Source organism: Lycium ferocissimum, chromosome 11, assembly GCF_029784015.1.
Source record: "Lycium ferocissimum isolate CSIRO_LF1 chromosome 11, AGI_CSIRO_Lferr_CH_V1, whole genome shotgun sequence".
In the NCBI taxonomy this organism is placed as follows: domain Eukaryota; kingdom Viridiplantae; phylum Streptophyta; class Magnoliopsida; order Solanales; family Solanaceae; genus Lycium; species Lycium ferocissimum.
The window spans coordinates 32,844,507-32,867,777 of record NC_081352.1 but is presented as its reverse complement, the minus strand read 5'-3'; the positions used below and the strand labels follow the sequence as shown (position 1 = coordinate 32,867,777).

The 23,271-nt window shown below is 33.3% G+C and overlaps 3 protein-coding genes across 3 annotated transcripts; all 3 read left to right on the top strand.

The window, feature by feature from the left end:
• Positions 1–1,362: 1,362 nt before the first annotated feature.
• On the top strand, positions 1,363–3,523 carry LOC132038253 (heavy metal-associated isoprenylated plant protein 47-like). Its single transcript, XM_059428942.1, has 3 exons — positions 1,363–1,368; positions 1,458–1,536; positions 3,191–3,523. The coding sequence occupies exons 1-3, from the start codon at positions 1,363–1,365 to the stop codon at positions 3,475–3,477; spliced, it is 372 nt and encodes a 123-aa protein (XP_059284925.1). The 3' UTR covers positions 3,478–3,523.
• Positions 3,524–11,966: 8,443 nt separating this feature from the next.
• On the top strand, positions 11,967–15,383 carry LOC132037638 (heavy metal-associated isoprenylated plant protein 41-like). The gene is made up of 3 exons (XM_059428175.1): positions 11,967–12,352; positions 12,853–13,051; positions 14,285–15,383. The coding sequence occupies exons 1-3, from the start codon at positions 12,169–12,171 to the stop codon at positions 15,105–15,107; spliced, it is 1,206 nt and encodes a 401-aa protein (XP_059284158.1). The 5' UTR covers positions 11,967–12,168; the 3' UTR covers positions 15,108–15,383.
• A 5,474-nt stretch (positions 15,384–20,857) lies between these two features.
• LOC132037424 (uncharacterized) lies at positions 20,858–22,580 on the top strand. The gene is made up of 2 exons (XM_059427938.1): positions 20,858–20,981; positions 21,862–22,580. Exons 1-2 carry the CDS (start codon positions 20,957–20,959, stop codon positions 22,197–22,199), a joined length of 363 nt encoding a protein of 120 aa, XP_059283921.1. The 5' UTR covers positions 20,858–20,956; the 3' UTR covers positions 22,200–22,580.
• The last annotated feature ends 691 nt before the right edge of the window (positions 22,581–23,271 follow it).

Sequence of the window (23,271 nt, the reverse complement as noted above, 5' to 3'; positions counted from 1 at the left end):
TGGTGAGCAACATGGTTCAAAGGTATAAATTATGTGTCTAAAGTGAAGTAGTAGATATGCATATGCAAGTATGAATTATGTGTAACAAAGTTTGAAATGCTCTTGAAATTTGATTAGGTAATATGCTGTGATACTAACTGTAGTTTGATGTGTTGTGAAACATTCTAAATGGTGTTTATTACTTGCTGTATTTGTTGCCAAGAAAACATGGCTGAAGTGGCAAGGGTCAATGTATTTTAACCATGATTTTAACAGTTTATTTCCAGGATTTGGTAGCTCATTTATATCAATTTCTGTTAAGTATTTCTTCCCACACCCCACTTATTCATCCAGGGTACAATGTAGAAACATTCGTTATTCTGCATTTCTGCTTACTATTGTACGTTACATGAGTTGTACTTTCACAATTACATCCATAACTAAAGCTCAGAGAAGTAAACTTGTATGCTCTCTGCGACACATATATGCTGCAATGGTCATGACCACGTGTAATCTAACCCCAAAAATCCGTCCATATATACATACATATACTCATCTATGTGTGTGTAATATATATCATATACTTACAAAACGTTAATACCCAAAGTCATCAGCACATTCAATTCGATATAAAAGACATCATTATATTTTGCGAGAATAAAAATCGGGCGCGCAGGAGGAGGTGACAAGGTACAAGACATTATTATTTAAGAAATGTACTAGTTGCTTTTAATTTATGACTTCTAATTTAAGAATTTCAGTTGGTGAAACCTAGTACATAAACATAGTATTTTATAGAAAATAGGTACAGTATATAATAATTGGATAAGTGGATATTGCCAAGAAAAGTTAAATTATTTTATTATTTAAAATATTGATTATAATTTATAATTCATTAGGTGAGACGACGACTAAGTTTTATCTCCAAATGATTAGTGATTTATCATTCTTTTCTTTCTGATTTATTTTTCAAAAAATCCTGCAATTTTGTTCCGTGCCAGCTGATTAACAACTTAATTAAGAAGACTTGGGAGTTGATATTTTTTTTTTATATATAATTAGTAGGTCGTTGAGGTAGTCATGTAATTATGGCTGCTAGGATTATGATATTATCTTTTGAAGACGAAATAAAATTATATTGTGTAATTATGGCTGCTAGGATTATGATATTATCTTTTGAAGACGAAATAAAATTATATTGTCTTTGAAGAAGAAATAATTGTAAGTTGGTAAGTAGTACAAACAACGAAGTATATAATACATGAACATGGTATGTGTCTTTGTCAAAGACGAATAAGATGACGATATTCCAGTCTCTTTATATATGAAGTCCTTTCATTATCATTTTGACTACCAGAAAATTAAGCTCCATTTCACAAGAACATGAAGGTAATTAAGTCTTTAAAATTATTATTAGTTTGTCTCTTTTCTTCCATTGTTATAATCTCTATTCTAATTAATCATATATGTCGTAACAGAAAAAGATTGTGATTGAGCTCCCTCTCAACACTGATCACTGTAGATCAAAGGCTATGCAGATTGCTGTAAGAACTCCAGGTATTTATGTCTTTTAATTCTCTCCCTTTTGCATAACTTTTTTTTTTTTTTTTAAAATCCTTTTTCCACTGAGAACTTTTGCTAAGTAGTAATGGTATGCTGCCTACATTATGGGTGTGCTGGATATAATGCGAAATAATTTTCAGAAATAGGTCATTTTCTGGTATTTAGCTGTTAATCAACATTTAATTTTGAACCATAAGGAGAAAAATACTTCCATTACTTTCGGGCGTAAACCATTTTTCTTCACAATTATCTCAGTGTACTGTTAACGTCATGTATCACGATTTTAACTATAACTCAGAATTATAATCAAAACATTACTCCCTCCATCCCATTTTATATGAGCACCTTGACTGGGCACGGAGTTTAAGAAGAAAAGGAAAACTTTTGAAACTTGTGTAGTTAAAATCATTTCATTAAGATTAAGGGTGTGTTCGGTATGGAGGAAAACAATGTTTTTCAATTTTCTCATGTTCGTTTGGTCAAAAATTTTGAAAAATATTTTCTTTAGAAAAATAAGTTCCTCAAAAATGGGAAAATGACTTCCCTAATAAAAATAGAGAAAACAAGTCCACAAGTGCATTCCACCAACCACCTAACCCACCCCCAACCACTCTCACCACCCCGCCCCACGCCCTGCCCAAAAAAAAAAAAGTTTGTTTTGAAAAAAAAAGTTTTGAATTTTTTTTTTTTGGTTTTTTGCACCATTTATTTTTTTCGTCCCACCACCCCTCCAAAAAAATTAATTTTTTAAAAAGTTTTCTTTTTTGATTCTCTACACCGACCCCCCGCACGCACCCCCTACCCCCTCCCGAATTTTCTACTTCCTATTTAATTTTACCTTCATTAAAAAATTATAAAAATTGAAAGTTTGTGTGATTATTGGAGGGGGTGGTGGGGGTGGGTGGTGTAAAAATCCAAAAAAAGTAACTTTTAAAACTTTTTTTAAGAATTTTTTGTTTTGTTTTGGGGGGTGGGGGTGGGGTTGCGGTGGTGTAGCAACCAAGAAAAGAATTTAAAACTTCAAAATAAATTTGTGTTTGTGGGGGGGGGGGGGGGGGATGTGGTGGTTTAGATTGGGAGTGGGGGGTGGGGGATGGGGGTGGGGGATTGGTGTGGTGGGGGTTGAGGTGGAGTTGTGGGCTTGGGTGGGTATTTTCCTGAAAATATTTTCTACCAACCAAACGAATATGAGAAAATAAGTAAAAAATTCACTTATTTTCCGCTACCCAAACGAACATGAGAAAATTAGTAGAAATTCACTTATTTTCCAAGAACACATTTTCCAGGAAAATATTTTCCTCCATACCGAACACACCCTAAGGGTAAGATGATAAATTTGAGGTTAAATTATTACTAAATATAGAAAGATATTATTCTTTTTTGGACTAACTAAAAGGGAAAGAGTGTCACACATAAATTTAGCCGGATGGAGTATCTAGTTTGCTAATTGTACTATTACCAATCCTTAAAGATTTTTTTTTATTTTTTATTTCACTCTGTCAAGCATAGACAAATATTTTTCTGAAAATAAGCCATTTTTCGAGAAACATGCATGTTCGGAAAAATAATTTTTGTCATATCAAATACATTGAAATACCCTCATTATAATAACACAATAATGCGTTTGGAGTTGTTGATCGATATGCAGGGGTAATATCAGTGAATATAGACAAGGAAAAAAGCCATTTGGTGGTGATTGGAATAGGAGTCGATTTTTTCAAGTTGATGCATTGCATAAGAAGGAAATTCAAGTGTTCTCGAATTGTGATTATTGAAGAAGTGAAACCCGATAAGAAGCCCGGCCCGGATAAAAAGGAAGATAAAAAACCTTGTCCTTGTCCTTGTCCTCCAATATGCAATCCATGTGGGCCGCAGTTCTATCCAATATGCCAACCCGTTTATGATCCATATAATCCAACTTGCTCCATTATGTAATGATATATATATCTCCATTAGTTCAAAGATGTTTATTAGTTCTTGATTCCATAAGCAGGTAGCTATTTTTGTTGTGAAATTTAGTGTGTGCTTCTGCCTTCTGGGGTGATGTAAATTGTTTATCATGGAAAATATCTTATGGGAAAATGTTTTATCGTAGAAAAATATTTTCTAGATCACTTTTTGGTGGTTCGTTGCATAATAAAGTAGGAAATTAACTTAAACTAATAGTAATAGTAGAATGGAAGAAGCCAAAAGGGTATGTCAATTGTCGTGTGGAGGTCGTGTTTTTGTGATAGTTTTTTGGTACTAATAGTTTATCCAAAACAAGTTATATGGAGCGAAAGTTAAAGATAGTTATAGAGGAAAACGATATGTGTTCACCGCGCGACGTAATTCATATTCTTTATAAAGAACTCGTTGGAAATGTCACCAACGAGTCAAATTTCAACGAATTCGTCAGAAATTAGCGATTTTCTAATAATCATATAATGTAAATATTTTACTTTCCTATTTTACTTTCCTTTAAGATAACATGTACCGCTTCATCAAGTTAAAGCAATTAAACATTAAAAACTAATTTGACTAGAGAACGTATATTTTACAAAATATCTTACTCCATACCAAACACATCTTCTTCAAAAAAGAATGACACTTATGGGACATTTTCATTATGTCCCATTAGCTAGCTTCTGGATAATTAGGTAAATTGATGTATGAGTTCTTCCTCTTCTTACTTAGATTCATTCTATGATTAATTGCTATTTTAGTTATAGAATTATCCATCATTCCTTCTACTTGCTTGTTATCTCGTTTATTGCACTAATTTTCTGAATCAGAAAATTACAAAAAAAAAATAGCAAAAACCGAGGAAAAAAAGAAAGAACTCATACATGGAATTCATAAATCAATGAATCCAAAGAAGTTCCTAACAGATGCATGGGACAAATCCCTAAAACACACACCAAAGGAGTAAAACCCTTCCTCATCCAAAAGCTAACTAATGAAAATATCTCTAAATGTCACTATTTATAGCAGCACTAGTCTATTACATAAATGGTCAAATGGGCCTTAGGACTTGATTACAAAACTAGTAAAAATAATAATAAGAAAATCTCTTTAATCTTGTGGGGAGAAAAAAAAAGGAAGGGAAAATTAAATAAAAGAAGGATTGAGAAGCCAATGAAATAAAAGTCAAACACCTTTTCAAGGTGAGGTAGAAGTAGCCTGTGGAATCAACAAGTCATTTATTTTCTTATCCAGTTTTAAACAATAGTAGACTGTACTACTTGAACAAAGAATATACATCAATATATAAATGTCTACACAATAAATAAAGAAATATAAAATAAAATAAGAAAATGGATCAACTTATTCTGCTCTTTGAATTCTTCACAAACTGCGGTTTGGTTCAACATCAACATCAACGTGGATCGCTTTCAAAATTTATTGCAATTGAATATTTAAAAACCAATGTTGCCTTCTTTTTTCTTCAAATTCTCCTTCTATAAGAAATTTTATGGGTAGTTGGATTACTAAGATAAATGGCCATCACATCCACATGTTAACTTTTTTTTTTTTAATTTTGGTTGTTATATTCTGTTCATCCCTTTTCCATTTTTTTTTTTAAATGGCTTCTTTAATTCATTTGTTGATAATAAACCTTGCACATGATATACTGTAAAAGTTCAGCTTTTAGAACTTTACTACAAATGATACTGAAATTTTGGCTGCATGCTTGAGAGAAAAAAGAAAAGAGTATATTATTGGTTCGTGATAAATTTCATTTAAAAAAAAAATCGGAGTTAGACAAAAAGAAACCAATTTTTGAATCCACTGTCATTATGAATGATCTTCTAAGAACAACAGTATACAGCGGTATGCGTTCGTTTTCCCCAGTTACCTACCGAGTTTTATGATGCGATTATCTTAAAAAAAAAATTGGAGGCAAAATCAGTAAATTATTGAGGATCGATGCTTGTACTTCTGCTACCCTCCGTGGTAGATATGCAAGATTATGTGTTGAGTTACCGATGACCAAAGCAGTCAAGTCTCATATATATATATTGGATCCCATCGACAACATATCTTGTATGAAGGGGAGAAATTACTTTGCACTAACCGTGGTTTTTTGGGTCATCCTACGAGTCAATGTTTGATGAAAAAAGACTCGGTTGGGACTGAAGGAGATGGCTTACATCAAGCAGAACTTAAGAGCAAGACAAAGTGGAATGGAAGATAGTTGACTTTCCTTCAAAATCGCTGCAAAGTTCTACCAGGACTTACTCTTCAAAAACAACCAATGACAAGGAGACAGGTATCACTGCAAAAATATTTGATTCCAACACAGGTACGTATTTAGATACACAATTCTTCAAGTATAAAAATAAAAAACCACCTACTAATAATGAGTATCATTCTACTAAAACAACTACGGTTACTCCTACTAAAACTTTAGTAGAAAATCAGTTACCACTTTCTAACCCTTTTTCTACGCTTGATAATGAGCTAATGGTTTTAGATAATCAGCTGTGCCCCCAATTAGACACATATACCAACAACATGGATAGCTTAGAAACAGACACCTCACAAGCCATGCATATCTCTGAATCTATTACAGGAGATAATACGGTAATTAATCCAACAAATCCCAATAGAAATTTGGATATACATACACTTAATATGACCAACAAATGCAATAGTCTTATTACTGCTAATGACCAACATCAATAATTGGGATAACTTAGATGGTCATATTAACACTCATCACTCATCTCACTCAATGACTATAAATCAGACGCTACCCCATACAAAAGACATGCTAACTGATTTGCCCATAATTACTTTAGATACTACCTCTGCTTCTTCAAATCTTAATGCCAACACTTAAAAAGTCCTCATCAAACATAAATACTTCTCACCATGCCCAGAATTCTCATCTCAACAAGGAGACGATACAGACTATTACAGGTTCATCGTCAACTCAGAAACCCAATGGCAAATCAACCACCACTACCCCCTCACCTTTAACAACCACCTGTGTACTATGTCCAACCCCTTCCACCTCCGGCACCAACCACTCACATGGTTGGAGCTGGGTCTAGCAGGCCATGCAATCAATATTACTATGATAGTGGAGAGCAGGGAAACAATAATGGTACTGCAGAACCCCCATTATCTAGCACAACTAATATCAGAGGGTCTGAAATATGCAATGAGCAATTACTTCAACCATGTTTGGCTCAACAATATTCTCCACCCCATAGCCCCTGCGATGAACTCGAAATTTGTGGAAACCATGAGGGGAAATTGGAACCTGCTGCCCATACAAACCCAGAACATGGCAACAGACTTGCCATTCTTCCCACCTACAGCACTAACAAACATGAATCCTATCCTAATTCCTTGGGATCCTACGGCCAACAAAACCCCTCAAACCAACCAACCACTTGTTCCTCCAGTGAACCCAATTCCCCCTCCAACCCCAAACGCTCCAGAAATTCCCCTACCATGAGAGAAACCCATGGAAATACTGGAGGGACCTATCATCCCTATGGAAGAACCAATAATGGAAACCTCTCCACTGGACGGTCTCAAAATATTCATATTCAGCAACATACAGGATCAAAAGTAGATCCTGGAGTGTCCACCCAATTGATCAGCAACACTTTAGATATGCGTCCCCCACAAGATCCCATAGTGGGGGACAAAGTCATGATCTTAGTTCCCAAGCTCAGGAATATATAATACTCCAACCCCAAGTGGGATAGTGGAGAATGGAATTCATCCACCACCACCCCCAGCAATGAATCAAGCCACTAATTTTCTTATTTGGATCATCAGGGGAAGGAACATTGATAATTTTCGTGCTAGTTTTAGAGACCTGATGGATACTCATAGACCATGCATGGTGAGTTGGTGACATTATTGGAAACTAGGATGACAAAACCTGTTGAACTATTAAATGAGTTTGGATTCACTGAATCAATTGAAGTTCCTGCTACGGGTCAATCTGGGGGTTTGGTAGTTCTTTGGGATCACGACTTAGTGATTGTTCACAGCTTTGTGCGTAGGAACCAGGAAATCCGTGCTATTATCGAGGTATTGTCTACACATAAAACTTGGTTATTTACATCTATATATGCTAGTACTGATAAAAACATTAGATATACAATGTGGGAAAATCTAGCATCCTTAAATAGAAATTTTGCAGGACCATCGTTGATAGGTGGGGATTTTAATGATGTGATTATTGGGGATGAAAAATTTGGTGGGAATAGACCAAATAAGAAACATGTCTCATATCTATGGGAGCAAATAAATAAATGTCATCTGTTAGATCTAGGATACAATGGTGGTAAATATACATGGTCCAATAAGAGGAAACTAACTAGAAGCCGAATAATTGAAAGGTTAGATAAGGTCTTTTGTAATAATGATTGGCTTATTTATTCCCTCGTGCATCAGTTATTCATCTTCCCAGAACCTTTTCTGATCATAATCTATTACTAATGGAATTGCTCCCAAAATCCATGACCCCTTACCATAAGTCTTTTAAGCTAGAGACACTTTGGTGTAGACATCCAGGTTTTATTAATGTAGTCACCTTCAGTTGGGAAAATAGAGACTTTGAAAAAGCTACCACTATATTTACCAGCTCAATTTTGACTTGGACGAATCGTGTTTTTGGAGATATTTTTCAGAAAAAGAAACGCATCCTTGCTAGACTGAATGGAATACAAAATTCACCACACTTTCCTCCAAAATTTAGAGCAGTCCTTGATCTTAGAGTTATGTGGTTGAATGATAGGGATGCGAACACGAGATTTTTTCATCGTACGGCTACTAATAGAAGGAGACATAATAAGTTTTTTTTTTTTTTTTTTTTTTTTTAAGAATGATGCGGACCAATGGATCAATGAACCCGAGCAAATTTTGGAGCACATTTTTAACTATTTTCAACAAATGTTTACAACTATGCATTCATCATCTTCGTGGGATGATCTAGAACCAGCATCTAACATTTTTACCCGAATAGATCTCTTCCACGTAGATGCACCATTAACAGCAAGTGAGGTGGCAAAAGCAGTTTATTTTTTTTCCTTTTAAGTCACAAGGCCCGGATTGATTTCATCCTTCTTTTTATCATAAATATTGGAACATTGTGGGAAATTCAATTACACAGTTTTGTTTCCAAGTTTTCAATCAGGGAACGATTTCTCTGAACATTAATCGGACGCAATTATGTCTTATCCCTATGTCAAAATTTACGGTCAAAGTTATAAAGTTTGTCGCTCATACTCTGAAAAGGTTCGGATAAATTGAAACAAAGAGAGTAATTTGCAATGGATATTTTCAAAAAATTAGATTTGATATAAAACTTCCAAACTAAATGAGGGCAAATTTTAGACCTGAAGCTTGAATTTAGGCTTGGTTAATTCCAACTTCAAATCTTTGGGCTTTAAGTTTTTTAACTTCAGCCGGAGGTTTGAATTTGTGAACTGGCAAAATTAAAGGTCTGAAGTTTGAACTGTTATTCGAAGTTTAAATATGGACAATTTGCACGATTGTACTTATTCGGGGGTGGTCTTCAATTTATGCCCCTCAAATTGCTGATCTTTCATTTTTTACCTTAGCCTAAAACCCCGAGGTTCTGGGTTCGAATACCGGCTCAGTCAAAAAAAAAAAAAAAATCGCAAGACAGAGTTTCGTAGCAAAATTAGGCCTATTTGGGCAAAAGCTAGGCCTTAAGGCAAACTTCTGCCCCAAATTAGGCCTTAAGCCAAACCTCTACGTTAAGGCCTAGCTTTTGCCCAAATAGGCCTAATTTTGGGGCGAATGTTAGGCCTTAAGGCAGAGGTTTCGTGAAAACCTTGTCTTGCGATTTTTTTTTTTTTTTTTTTTTTTTACTGAGCGGGAGTTCGAACCCAGAACCTCGAGATATTTTCAGCCACTTTTTAAGCGGAGAACAAAAATTAAAGACTAGCAATTTGAGGGGCAAAAATTAAAGACTAGTGTGTTTGAAGGGCAATCCGCACAAAAAAAAATGTTTAAATATTAGGTTTGAAGGTACATGCTTTCTACGTAAAAAGGCAACCACTGGATACTATGGCTATACCAAAACAATCCTCTTGGATGCTGAGCAAGATTATAGAGGCTAGAGCAGTAGTGGATCAAAGTCAATTGGTGTGGCAGGCTTCTAAGAGCCTGATCGGACAAATCTATCTCAAGCTGATGGAACAATATGCTAGAGTCCCTTGGAAATGTGTTCTATTAGAAAATGAGGCTAGGCCTAAGGCAGTGTTCACTATGTGGTTTCACTTCCATGACAGAATGCACAAGGTGATACGCTAGCTAAATGGGGTATGCAAGTGGATATAACATGTGTATTGTGCAAGATGAAGCCTGAAAAACAAAAATCATTTGTTTGCTGAATGTGCTTTCACTTAAGGTGTTTGGGACGATTGTTACTATGGATGCAAAGGCAACCACACAAGGCTACCTCTTGGGACCAACATTTTCAATGGATGCTTCACCATGCTAAGGGAAAAACACAAGCTGCAGCTATGTTCAAAATGGTGTGTGTGCAGAAGTCATTCATGGGATATGGACTGAGAGAAACTTACGTATCTTTGAGAAACAAAGTAGGAGTATAGACACCATAGGAAGGCTTATAGCCTATACCTACAACATAAGAGCTAAAGCTGGAACCAGTAAACTGATGCAGAAGTTAACATTTTGACTGAGCTCAGCTAGAGTAGTATAGGTTTTTGTTTGTATACAGGTGATATACTGGAGCTTCTGGGTAAATCGACCCCAATAGAGGGTGCTACTGGCCTAGAAGAGTTCCATAGATAGATAAATGTGTTGCTGAGATTACTTGTATAGAGTTTACTAGAGAGATTCCTAATGAGACAACATGTCTGAGATGCATCTGCTGTAGTTTTGTAATTATACCCTTGGTAATTAATAAAATCATTTAATTACCAAAAAAAGGCGGGCTTGTCCGATTCTAACTTCAGACTAACTACAATAGCCCATGTAACTTGACACCTTATCTAAAATTTAATTTTGAAATTAAAATTTAGATATTCTATAAATTTTTATTATATTTTAAATAGTGGTTATTAAACTAATTGTACACTTTTTTTTTATATATAATTTACAGCAAAGACTTTTATAAAGATTGATTTTGAATTTACCGTCCTGCTTCAATATTAATTGTGCAAAACTTTTAGGGAAAATTTCAGAGACCTCCCCTCACATTTTCCTTCGTTTCAGTGACCTCCCCTCATGTTTGCAATATTACGGCTACCTCCCCTAGTTTAACTTTTTTGTAACAACTATTTTATTCTATTTATTACTAATAAAAAAATAATATATCTAGACTGATTTGCCCTCCCTAAGATCATGTACTTTTATTTTCTAAATCAGGTAAAGTAGATCAAAAGGCACTAATTTTGTATAAACATAAAGTGCTGGCATCCGAGAGAAAATGTGAATTTTCAGTTGCGATTACTCGATAAGGAGCACAATTTGCATAATCTACGTCTGAAGCTATTTCTTGGCACAACTAGTAAATAAAGGAATATTATAGTACCTGTTCTTTGAGGGCAGAGAACTCATTCAATGAGAGTAAAGAACAGTAAGCTTAGCATATGGATTTTTCAAGTAAAAAGCTACAATCTTGTTTCCCCTTTTAGTGTCAACCAAAAGCACATTAAGATTTGGGTCATCTGCAGCTCCACAAATAGGCATAGATGAAGTAGTTGAAACAGCAACAAGCTTTCCATCATCCCTTTTCTTGACTTGGTATGTAGCTAGTGATGGAGGAAAAAATGCATTTTTTGCTGCCAGTTGAGATATACAACAACCCATTATTGATTAGTATGATTTAGCTCTACCACCTTAGTAGTAGCTGAATAATGGTCTCTACAGACCCAACTCAGGAATATTGCATGTGGTTGTTCTTGTTTGTATGTAAATGTAGAAGCAAAAATGATAGAAAAGGGTAAATGGGGGTTTCTTGAATTTTGTTTGATTATTGTAGGGGAGAAGAGAAGGGGAAAAGGAAAGAAGTTGAGATATACAACAACCCATTACAGTATCGCATGATGCGTTGCTGGACAATGGATTTCGCCGGAGAAGATGAAGCACCGATGCAGATTTTGGTAGAGTGAGCTTGCGGAAAAGAGCATGGTATTAGGAGGGCAAATCAGTTCAGATATATTATTTTTTTATTAATAATAAATAGAATAAAATTATTATTAAAAAAAATTAAAATAAGTGAGGTAATCGTAATATTGTAAACGTAAGAATGTCACTGAAACGAAGCGAAATGTGAGGGAGATCTCTGAAATTTTTTCAAACTTTTATTATCGATTGGACATAAATTAGTTTTGATTATGACGTGGTGAGTTTCATAAATTGCATCAATACTTCAATAGACAATAATTGAAAACTCCTATTTGCTTTCCTTCCAAAAGAAACTAAGGGCCCCGATTAGCACAAATGAAAAACCTTGTAATTCCTGTATTACCCCCGGAGGCTACAAGAAGAAACGCTCATATAAATCGTTATGTGGTGATGTCAAATCCGTAATTTTATTCAAGAAATTCAAATTTTATTTCCTTTTTAAGTTTTTGGGCACATAAACAGTCCCAGAAAAAGGTCCCTTTGAGAATTGCAGCTATGGCAGAAAATAGTCCCTTAAAAGTCATCAATCAAGAAGATGAAGAAGAGAAAAGAATACAACATTATTCTTCATATCATCAAATACTATTAGTTGGTGAAGGAGATTTCTCTTTTTCTCTCTGTTTAGCTCACTCTTTTGGCAACGCTTCTAACATTTTTGCTTCCTCTCTTCGATCATATGGTACTCATTTTCACTCTATTTTCTTCCTGGGCTGCTTATATTTTGCTTAATTTATGATGGGGTTTTTGCAAAATTTAATTTTTATTGTTCAAGAATGCTCTGTCATGCTTTCTTTAGTACTCCCTCTGTCCAAATTTAGTATCTTACTTTTGTTTTTTGATTTGTACCAAAAAAAGTATATCTTTCTATATTTAGTAAGTTTTAAATCACAAAATGTAAAAGACTTTTTAATACATTATGACCACAAGATAATCAAAAGCTGCTTTTTATTTCTTTAACTTTATGTCAAGTCAAACTAAAACACTTGAACTAAATGAGTTTTTTTTTTTTTTGTGTCATGGCTTCTTCTCTCTCTCTTTTTTTTTTTTTTCAAATTGCTTTGAAATGTGCACACGCTACCCTACCCAGACGCCACTTATAGAATTATACTGAATATGTTTGTTGTTGTTGTTGTAATTTTTTGCTGTTTAATTTTTACCCTTTTTGGTTGGTTGTAATAGATGATGTGATCAAAATGTACAAGAATGGAGAATCAAACTTAGAAAAGTTGAAATCTTTGGGAGGAAGTATCTTGCATGGTGTGAATGCAACTAAAATGCAGCATCATCCTGATCTAAGTAACCAGAAATTCGATCGGATAATTTTTAATTTTCCTCATGCAGGGTTTCATGGCAGTGAGGATAATAAACATCTTATCCAGTATGTTTCCCACTTTTATCTTTTTGGATACATTTTTATTATGTGATTTTAACCCTGCTTGTAGTGTTGTATGTAACATGCTTTTCATGGAAATTTGAACTATTTAAGAAATATCTTTTTCAAATTGTTTTCTGGTGTTAGAGGAAAATAGCATGCATAGGAGTAGAAGGTGGAGTTTGAACTCCAGGGAGTGGATGAAAACTATGGGAGACTAGGGGTGTGTTTGGTATGGAGGAAAATATTTTCCAAAAAATGTTTTCCAATTTTTCCAGAAAATACTTTTCATCGTACCAAACACACCTTAGGATTCAAATCCTAGTAGAGACAAAACGCTGGGGAAAGAGTTAACTAGTAGCTGTACTCAGAGCCGGAGCAAGGATTTGAAGCTTATGAAGCTAGATTCTAATCTTTTTAAGTTACTAGGTGCAGGGTTTACCCTGTATGCACCCGAAGGTAGCGGCTGCGGGTTCCCTTGTCATCAAAACAAAAATTAATAATTTATTCATATTCAATGGATTTTCAAAACAAATACAGTGTTTGAGCCAAAGCTACTGGGTCGACCGAACCCGTAGCTGACATGCTAGCTCCACCCGTGGTTATACTGGTAGGTACCTGGTGAAGTAGTCGAGTTACAGATACAACCCTTTTAAAGAAAGGGAGTAGAAGATTGAGGGTGGATAGAGGTGGGTTTAGGTTTTTAAATTTGTGGCTAGACTCTGCGCCAAGAACTCATATTTAGCATAAATACTCACGAGCCCCTCATCCATTCTCGTTGAATGATTGCAGGGTATCATATATGTAACTTATAATAGGGATCTTCGCTTCTACATTTTTACCAGTTTTGTAATGAATAACTAAATTTGCGTCGAACACAATGAGTGTTGAGTACCACTGAGGATGAGGATAGGAATGGGGTACGGTGTTTAGTATATTAATGCTGAAGATTTGCTCAAGTGATATGTAATTAGAGTTTGTAAAGGACTTGTAAGATAAAATTGTTTTCTTCAATGTAAGACAAGCAAAGATTGTAAAATTATTTAATTATGTCCATCTTTTGTGAGCAGTTTTTTTGGTTCATTTAGGCCAATAATTTGATCATACTGTGAACAGAATAAATTCCGTTTGCTGAAAGTATTGACTTTTGTCCTCTAGGTTAGTTGCTTAATTGTTCTTTTCTTGCACTGGATATTGCATTTTCTCAACGTATTGCGTGCGTTTTTTTCTATTATGCAGAATGCACAGGAATCTTGTGAGAAGTTTCCTTTGGAGTGCAAAAAAGATGTTGAGTGTCGGTGGTCAAATTCATGTTGCCCATAAAACGACTCCTACATACAACCGTTGGGATCTTGTTGGACTCGGAAAAGAAAACTCCTTGATTTGTATTGAATGTGCAGAATTCAGGGCTGAAAATTACCCTGGTTACAACAACAAAATGGGAGATGGTCCAAAATGTGATGAGCCTTTTCACCTGGGTGAGTGCCAGACCTTCATGTTTATACTCGACCTATCTCGTAAGAATGTGCCAATGACAAAACAAAAGAAACACAATTTACATGAGCCATCTCGTAAGAATGTGCCAATGACAAAACAAAAGAAACGCAATTCACATAAGCCATCTCAGAAACTTCAAAAAGTTCCCAAACACAATTTACATGCGCCACCTCAGAAATTTCAAAAAGTTCCCAACTCCATAAGTCCTCCAATTTACTCCTTCCAGCAGCAACCAAGTTGGATTGACCGGAGAAATTCTCCAACTTATGTTAGTGACAAGAATGGTTGTCCGAGTTTACCTGCAAGGCATGACAACAAAAGTGAATGTGTTAGGATCTTTAAGCCGTATTTCAGTTATATTCAAGAAAATTTTGGAAGAGAGGAAATTGGTGTTGAAGTTTCAGTTCGTCAAGCTCTGCAGCATGCTTCTTTGATGTACAGGGCTGAGACCGAGAGGCCCCCGGAAGCTTACTTGAAACTTTTGAAAGAGCTTCGTTTTCTGAGCCAGTCCAGAATTTCAAGGTTACGACAGAAGCTTCAAAATCCCGATCGAAGACTGTGGTGAGCAACAAGGTACAAAAGTATAAATTATGTGTCTAAAGTGAAGTAGTAGATATGGATATGCAAGTATCTGTTGTTGACTAACTACTATTCTCCGTGTGTGTCTCTTTGTTTTACTGAAAGAACTTAATCACCGACGAATGTTGTGTAAAGTTAAGGTTGAATTATGTGTAGCAAAGTTTGAAATATGATTAAGTAATATGCTGTGATACTAACTGTAGTTTGATGTGTTCTAAAAATGGGCGGGTTGGGCAGAAATTGACCCAATCAAAATGGGCTGAAGTAATAAATGGATTGAAATTTCTCCATTGGCCCAAAAAGTTAATTAAATTTGAAATGAAATAAAAATGGGGCGGTTTGACCGCCCAACTTAACCCAATTTTTTTTTTTTTGAAGGGTCTATTTTCTAGAAAAACAATTTTTTGCAAAAAAAATAAATAAATAAATAAATTCCTAAAAATATTTTCGCGGATTTTTCGTGGAAAATATTTTTGAGGTGGAAAATGTTTTCGAGAAAAACATTTTTCATGAAACACACCACAAATTTATAAGATACATCATGCAAGAAATGTGTATACAAAAAAAAAAAAAAAAAAAAAAAAAGCAAATCTAAAAGCAATAAACCCAAATCTAATTAAATCTTAAAGTTGGGCTAGAATTGGGCTAAGTTGGAGATCAATTTAAAATGAGCTATGTTAGATTGGGCTAAAATCAGCCCAATATGAAATTATCTTGAGCCCAACCCATAAAATTTTGGATGGGTTAGGCGGGTCATCATCTTTTGGGTCATATTTGACACCTCCGGTTCTAATAACATTGGATATTCTGCTTATTATTGTACGTTCTGTGAGTTGTACTTTCACAACTACATGCTCGATATTTTGCTTACTAATCAACAATCAGGAATGAATAGTTTGAGATTTTACAACGTCATGCCCTATGTCTGATAGTAAGATTTGGTCGAATGGGCATTGTCATTAGTACCAGCAGTCCACATACGTATGCTTACAAATACACAAATAAACTAGCAGATTGATCCGCGCTTCGCGTGGAATTAAAATCTTATTAAATTTACGAAATGATCATCTTATTATGAAATTTATTTGTCGGCACTTATGCTTCATAAGATCGATATTTTCTCATTTCTTTCAAATTAAATTTAAAAATTAAAGAAGGAAAGAAATAAAAGAAAGAAAAAGAAAAAGGTGAAAAAATATCAGTGAAATGCCACCAGACTACATATTGGATGTTCTGAATACCTCAAATTATACGCTCACCTTATAAGACATTGAAATAGCCTCCATCTATTTGTTAAACACAATCCATAAATTTTCTTTAGTTTTGCCAAAAATTTCAAAAGGGTCAGTCAGATCCATAGAATGGCCTGTATTCAGTTTCTACAAAATACCAGAGGTAAAAAGTAAAACCGAAAGGACCATCATAAAGAACACCAAAAACTATTATATATTCAAATTCCTATGTATGCTGGTATTATTGTTGTTTAAGGAGTAACTGTAACGGTTGGAGTATTAATGATTAAGACTTCCTATATATAATGTTGAGAAAATGTGGGGAAAGGATATATGGTACCGTCATCCAAAGTCTAAAGATGTGTTGTTTATGAGAGAAAAATTTGAATATAGTAACTTTTGCTTTTCAGGAAAGACCAACAAAAATTGGTTTCAGGAAAACAAACAATAGAATGGAGAATTAACTGGAACAATATTGAACAGGGAACAATTATTCCTGTCGCAAACACTCTGTTTTAATTCAAGACCAACACCTAAGATTTCTTATTTTCACTTACTATTGCAAGTGATCAAAATGTTAAACTCCAATAATCATATCTAAAAAATGAAGGAATCTGTAAAATATGAAGGAAAAAAATAGATTAATTAGAGAAAATAATTAAGAATTTGCAAAGTATGCGTCCATATTATCAATTAGTGGCACCTAATAATTATCAAGATAAAATGTAGTAAAAAATATAAAGGGAGAAAAGAACAAACATTAATGCTGGGAAAAAACAGACCAGTTAGAAGAGAACTGTGACAAATAAAATTAAAAAAAAACAAACCGAAATTTAGTTGGATGGAAAAACATTGGTAAAATATGCGTAAACATAATACGATTCATCTGTCACCTGTTCATGGTTTTCCCAAATAGCAGTATGTCCTTGTTTTCAATGAGTTTGGAACAAATTGAAAAAAGAAGGATGAAGCGCACAAAATAAGAAAGAATAGCTTTGGATAATGTCAATTCATGATAAAGACGTAAAAACTTTTGACTAAGAGCCTGTTTGGATGAGGCATGCATAAAAAATTTAAAAAAATAAGTTGGGGTAGTGTTTTACTTTTTTTTTGGCTTATATAATTTCTTTAGATAAAAATTTAAATGAATGGAATTATTTTTTTGAGCTTTATTTTAAGACAAAATGACTTTAAAATGGCAGCCAAACACTCAAAAAAAAAAACGAACATAAAGAACTTATAAGCCAATCCAAACGGGCTCTAAGTTATATATTTGAAGGTGAACTATGCATATACTTCAATCAAAACGTGAATCGTATTGAAGATATAAATTTAAAGGCCCATTATGATATTATACGGGCAAAAAACATATATGTATATGATAAGAGGGTATATTTACAGAACGTGACGATATTTTTCAGTTTACAAAATATATCAATAGACTTGTTACAAAATCTATTCAAATTAGGTAAATTAAAAAGAAGCAAATAAAACACATTAAATAAGGTAAGGAAATCGTTTTACTTATTTTATCCACTTTTCTCTCTCTATTCAAAATTTAGAGATATAGTTCCCTGATTTTCTCCAACTTTTCCTTTCTTATTTCATCCACTTTTCTCTCCTCATTCAAAATTAAGAGATATTGTTACCTAATTTTCTCCAACTTTTACTCAAAAAGACCATTATAATCGGTAATTTTTATGTACAAAGTTCATACACCAAAAAACATATATGTATAATTTTTGTATGCTATATGTATAACCGTATAGATTCTTATAATTTTTATATATGAAATATGTATAAAAATTATATGAGTATTTTGATTATTATAAAGTACATATAAATTGTATAAAATCTAATCAAAGTATGTATAAATTTTTGAGAAAATATGTATAAACTTGTAATTGATACAAACCGATTCCATACAAAGTTCATACAATTTAAAATAAATATATATTAATTTTTGTATGCAATATGTATAAATATATAAATTCGTTATAATTTCTACGTGTGAAATGTGTATAAAAGTTGCATGTATATTGTGATTATGATAAAGTACATATAAATTGTATAAAATCTGATCAAAGTATGTATAGATTACGAGAAAGTATATATGTATAATAAGTTTTCTGATTGATACAAATCAAATTCCATCCACATTTCATACACATATCAGTTTTCAACATTTTTAAGACTAATTGATATCGATTTTGTTCGCATTTCATACACGTTGTGCTATATATCTAAAAAATGACATATAAACGGACTCCATACACATTTCATACATATATTAGTTTTCAACATTTTTTAAAACTACAGTTTATATAACTTATATAGATTTTCAAAAGACACATGATCATATATAGCTCAAAACGATACAAATCAATTTTTATATACAATTAATATATAATTTAGTAATCAAAAATACTTTGTAATATTGGTTTGAAAATTTATACTAGGAGAGAAGATGGACTTTAGTTATTAAAATGCTGTCTATCATAGAGGGGGGGGGGGAGAGAAGAGAGAGAGATATTTTTAAAAAAAAAAGAAGTTGAATGGAATATCCTAAATTGTTCACATTTAAAATCGATTTTCTTCCTTAAAAAAAGGCCTAAAATCGTATCCCATTAAGCCCAAATCTAGTATACTTTATAATTTTGTTGATATGTTTTGTAAATAAGAAAAAGTATTCTTATGTTTTGTAACTTAAATAGGTATTATTAGGTCATTTTTCCCTTTTACTAATCCATATATTCCGAAAGCTATTTCAACCTTTGTACATCAACATCATAGTTAAACACAATTTAGCCTAAATAATTCACATAGTAAAAGTTATTAAAATAAAGGGAAACTAAGAACCAACTGGCCATTTTCCTCATCGTTGCAAGAATTGTCAGGAGTTTTATAAAACACTAAAAATTTAAGGTGGAAAGACGAAGAAGTGAATCTAAGGAGCAGAAGAAAGAAAAAACATAATAAATTGACTATAATACATAGTACTAATACTGTTGGAAGCAACTATATCATCAAACCTTAAAAGACTTTTTGCCTTCAAGGGACACCTGCTCATAAAAGGTTTAAATTGAGAACAGTGACCTTTCGACTTTGTAACTATTAACTCTTATTGGCCTCGTAACTTTTCATTGGCCCATACCTCTTCATTATTATAATTACAGCCGTTAGTTTCATTTAACACATCTTAATTATTTTTTCAATAGGAAAATAAGAAAAAATATCAAAAAAATCAGGAAAAAGATAAATGTGAATCTTTGTGTAGAGTGGTCTTGACACATCACCTACTCTACGCTTTTACTTTATAATGTATATATATATATACATAAAAATAATATGTACTCCACAGATGTTTGACCACATTCTCCATACGGCTTAATATGAACAAATTGTAAGTAAACGGGCCTCTACTTGAGTATCAAGGATAAAGGTACAAAGTCAACCAGTTTTTGTTGACACCTTCTTTTCGGGTCTTTCCTCCATAACTAGAGCTCAGAGAAGTAAACTTTCATGCTCTCGGCGACACATATATGCTGCAATGGTCATGATCACGTGTAATCTAACCCCAAAAATCCGTCCATATATACACATACATACATATGTATGTGTGTGTAATATATATCATATACTTACAAAACATTAATACCCAAAGTCATCAGCACATTCAATTCAATATAAAAGACGTCATTATATTTTGCGAGAATAAAAATCGTGCACGTAGGAGGAGGTGAAAAGCTACAAGACATTATTATTAAGAAATGTACCAGTTGCTTTTAATTTATTACTTCTAATTTAAGAATTTCAGTTGGTTAGAATGTTGGGACCAACCTAGCATATAAACATAGTAGTATTTTATAGAAAACAAGTACGGTATATAATAATTGGATAAGTGGACATTGCCATTCAAGAAAAGTTAAATTATTTTATTATGTAAAATATTGATTATAATATATAATTCATTAGGTGAGGCCACGTTTTATCTCCACATGATTAGTGATTTGTCATTCTTTTCTTTCTGATTTTTTTGCCCTTATTTTTCAAAAAAACCTGCAATTTTGTTCCGTGCCAGCTGATTTACAACTTAATTAAGAAGACATGGGAGTTGATTTTTTTTTTTTATATATAATTAGTAGAACGTTGAGGTAGTCATGTAATTATGGCTACTAGGATTATGATATTATCTTTTGAAAACGAAAATAAACTTATATTGTCTTTTGAATAAAAAAATTGTTAGTAATACGAACTACGAAGTATATAATATATATGAACACGGTGTTTGTCTTTGTCAAAGAAGAATGAGATGACGATATTGCAATCATCATCTGTGTTGACAATTTCAGTCTCTTATATATAATGTCCTTTCATTATCGTTTTGACTACCAGAAAATTAAGTTCCATTTCACAAGAACATGAAGGTATATTTAAACTTTTTCTTAATGTGTCTTCTTTTTTCTTCCTTTGATATAATCTTAATGTGTCTTCTTTTTTCTTCCTTTGATATAATCTCCATTCTAATTAGTCATTAATGTCATAACAGAAAAAGATTGTGATTGATCTCCCTCTCCACACTGACCACTGTAGATCAAAGGCTATGCAGATTGCTGTTAGAAGTGCAGGTACTTATTATGCATATTCAGGCTTTTGCTTAATATTTTTTTCTATTCCGGACAGAAATTTGGACAGTAATGATATGCTGCCTACATTAAGGGTTTGTTTGGTAATGACGGAAAATATTTTTCCAGAACTAAGTCATTTTCTGGTGTTTGGTTGTCATCAAATATTTTCCATCAAAAGAAGATTAATAATAATATCCTTAACTTCATAAAATTACTTTAACTGATACTTAAACATTATTATCGATCTTTAATACTCAAAAGTAATATCAAAACATCATCTGGTTTCCTAATACTATTATCAATCTTTAATTAAAAAAAAAAAAATACTTCTCACTCTTCAACCAAGCATCAGAAAACATTTTCTAGAAAATAAGTCACTTTCCTGAAAACATTCGAAAAAGTGATTTTCTTCATACCAAGTACACTAACACGTACACCCTAACTCCAGTAGTATAATAATGTGTTTGGAGTTATAGTTCATCCACTTATTCCCAATGAAAGAATGCGTGATAAGTTCCTCTGCGAATCAATATAACTTTACCGTTTGATCCTCAATAGCCAACGGGGAATTCAATATGATCAAAATGGAAACAACTCTAGTCGCCATTTTTATATTGGGTTTACTTGTATGTTTTATTGGGTACGCCTTATATACCGCTTTTGGGCAACCTTCTCAACAACTAAGAGATCCATTCGAGAAACATGGAGACTATATCAATTTTCTTTTATGATAATTACGAATCATTTTCATGAATAAGCTCTACTCTTCCTTAAAAAAGTGCGGAGGCCTAGAGGTAATAAGTCCGGTGTAGCTTTAACTAACTCCGATTCTTTAGTTTAGTACACTAATCATGTTATTAATTTCTTGATGGATGTGCAGGAGTAATATCAGTGAATATAGACAAGGAAAAAAGCCATTTGGTGGTGACTGGAATAGGGGTCGATTTTTTCAAGTTGATGAAATGCATAAGAAGGAATTTCAAGTGTTCTCGCATTGTGAGTATTGAAGATGTGAAACCCCCGGAACCCGACCAGAAAAAACCGGAACCCAACCAGAAAAAACCGGATCCCGATCCAATTACTTGCCCTTGCCCTCCAATATGCCCTTGCCCTCCAATATGTCCTCCAATATGCCCTTGCCCTCCATATGTGTCGCAGTGCTATCCAGTATGCCAACCCGTTTATGATCCATATAATCCAACTTGCTCCATTATGTGATATCTCTAATATGTCTAATAGTTTCCTCAGTCAAAGATATGTTTATTAATTCTTCATTTCATGACGTGAAATGGGTAAAAAGTTTATCCCTATTAATTTGAATTTGCACAACCTAAGGTCCATTAAGGGGAAAGAGCAGGCTCCTTATAAGGATTTCTATCAAAATCAGGGCTCGAACCGACCGAAATTTCTGATTAAGGATGGAGTCAGTCCCACCATAACCTTTGATGGAGTTTCACTGATCTTTATCAAGCTGTTTAGAGAGTTTGTTTGGTTCATGCACTAGTTATACTGGGATTGTTTGTCCAGCCGATAATAATTAATGTGAGAATTCATAATATGTGATGAACAATAATGCAGAGATTGTTTACTCTTGTTTAACATATTGTTAATACATATATCCTAAATAGTCCTCATTCTATTGTGCATAGAATAATACACAAATTTTCTCTATACTAATCTTGAGGCTATATATTAGCTATGCAGAGTTTGATAAGTCTAACCAAAACGATTTATTAAGTTATGCTGCCGTTAACTACAAGAAAAACCCCAATTACCAACAACAATTTTTGTTGGTAAACTGATAAAATCAGTTGGCAATTTGAATTACCAACGAATTGCCAACGGATATTGATCCGTTGCTAAAAGGCTCGATGGTAAATTTTGCCAACCAATTTGATATCGTTGGTAACATTACCAACGAAAAAGCGGTTGGTAAACGACAAAAAAAAAATGTTGGTAATTTTTGAGTCTTGACTCTAAGATTTCCGTTGGTAAATTTTCTAACTAAAATTTGGTTGGTTTTCCATTAGTAACTTTAGTAACATATAGAAAACAAGTTAGTAAATTTGGTTCTTTATGTATTCACATTTCGTTTGTAATCGGTTGGTAAATGTAGTAACGAAAAAAATGTCATTGGTATTCTGTTAGCAACTATACTAACATATTTGTAACAGAATATTCTGTTGGTAAGTATGATCTTCATTTCTTAAATACCATTATTAATTAATTGGATATTTAAATGGTCAAATAATTATGTTATTAATCCGCTAGTAATTTAAATAAAATATTT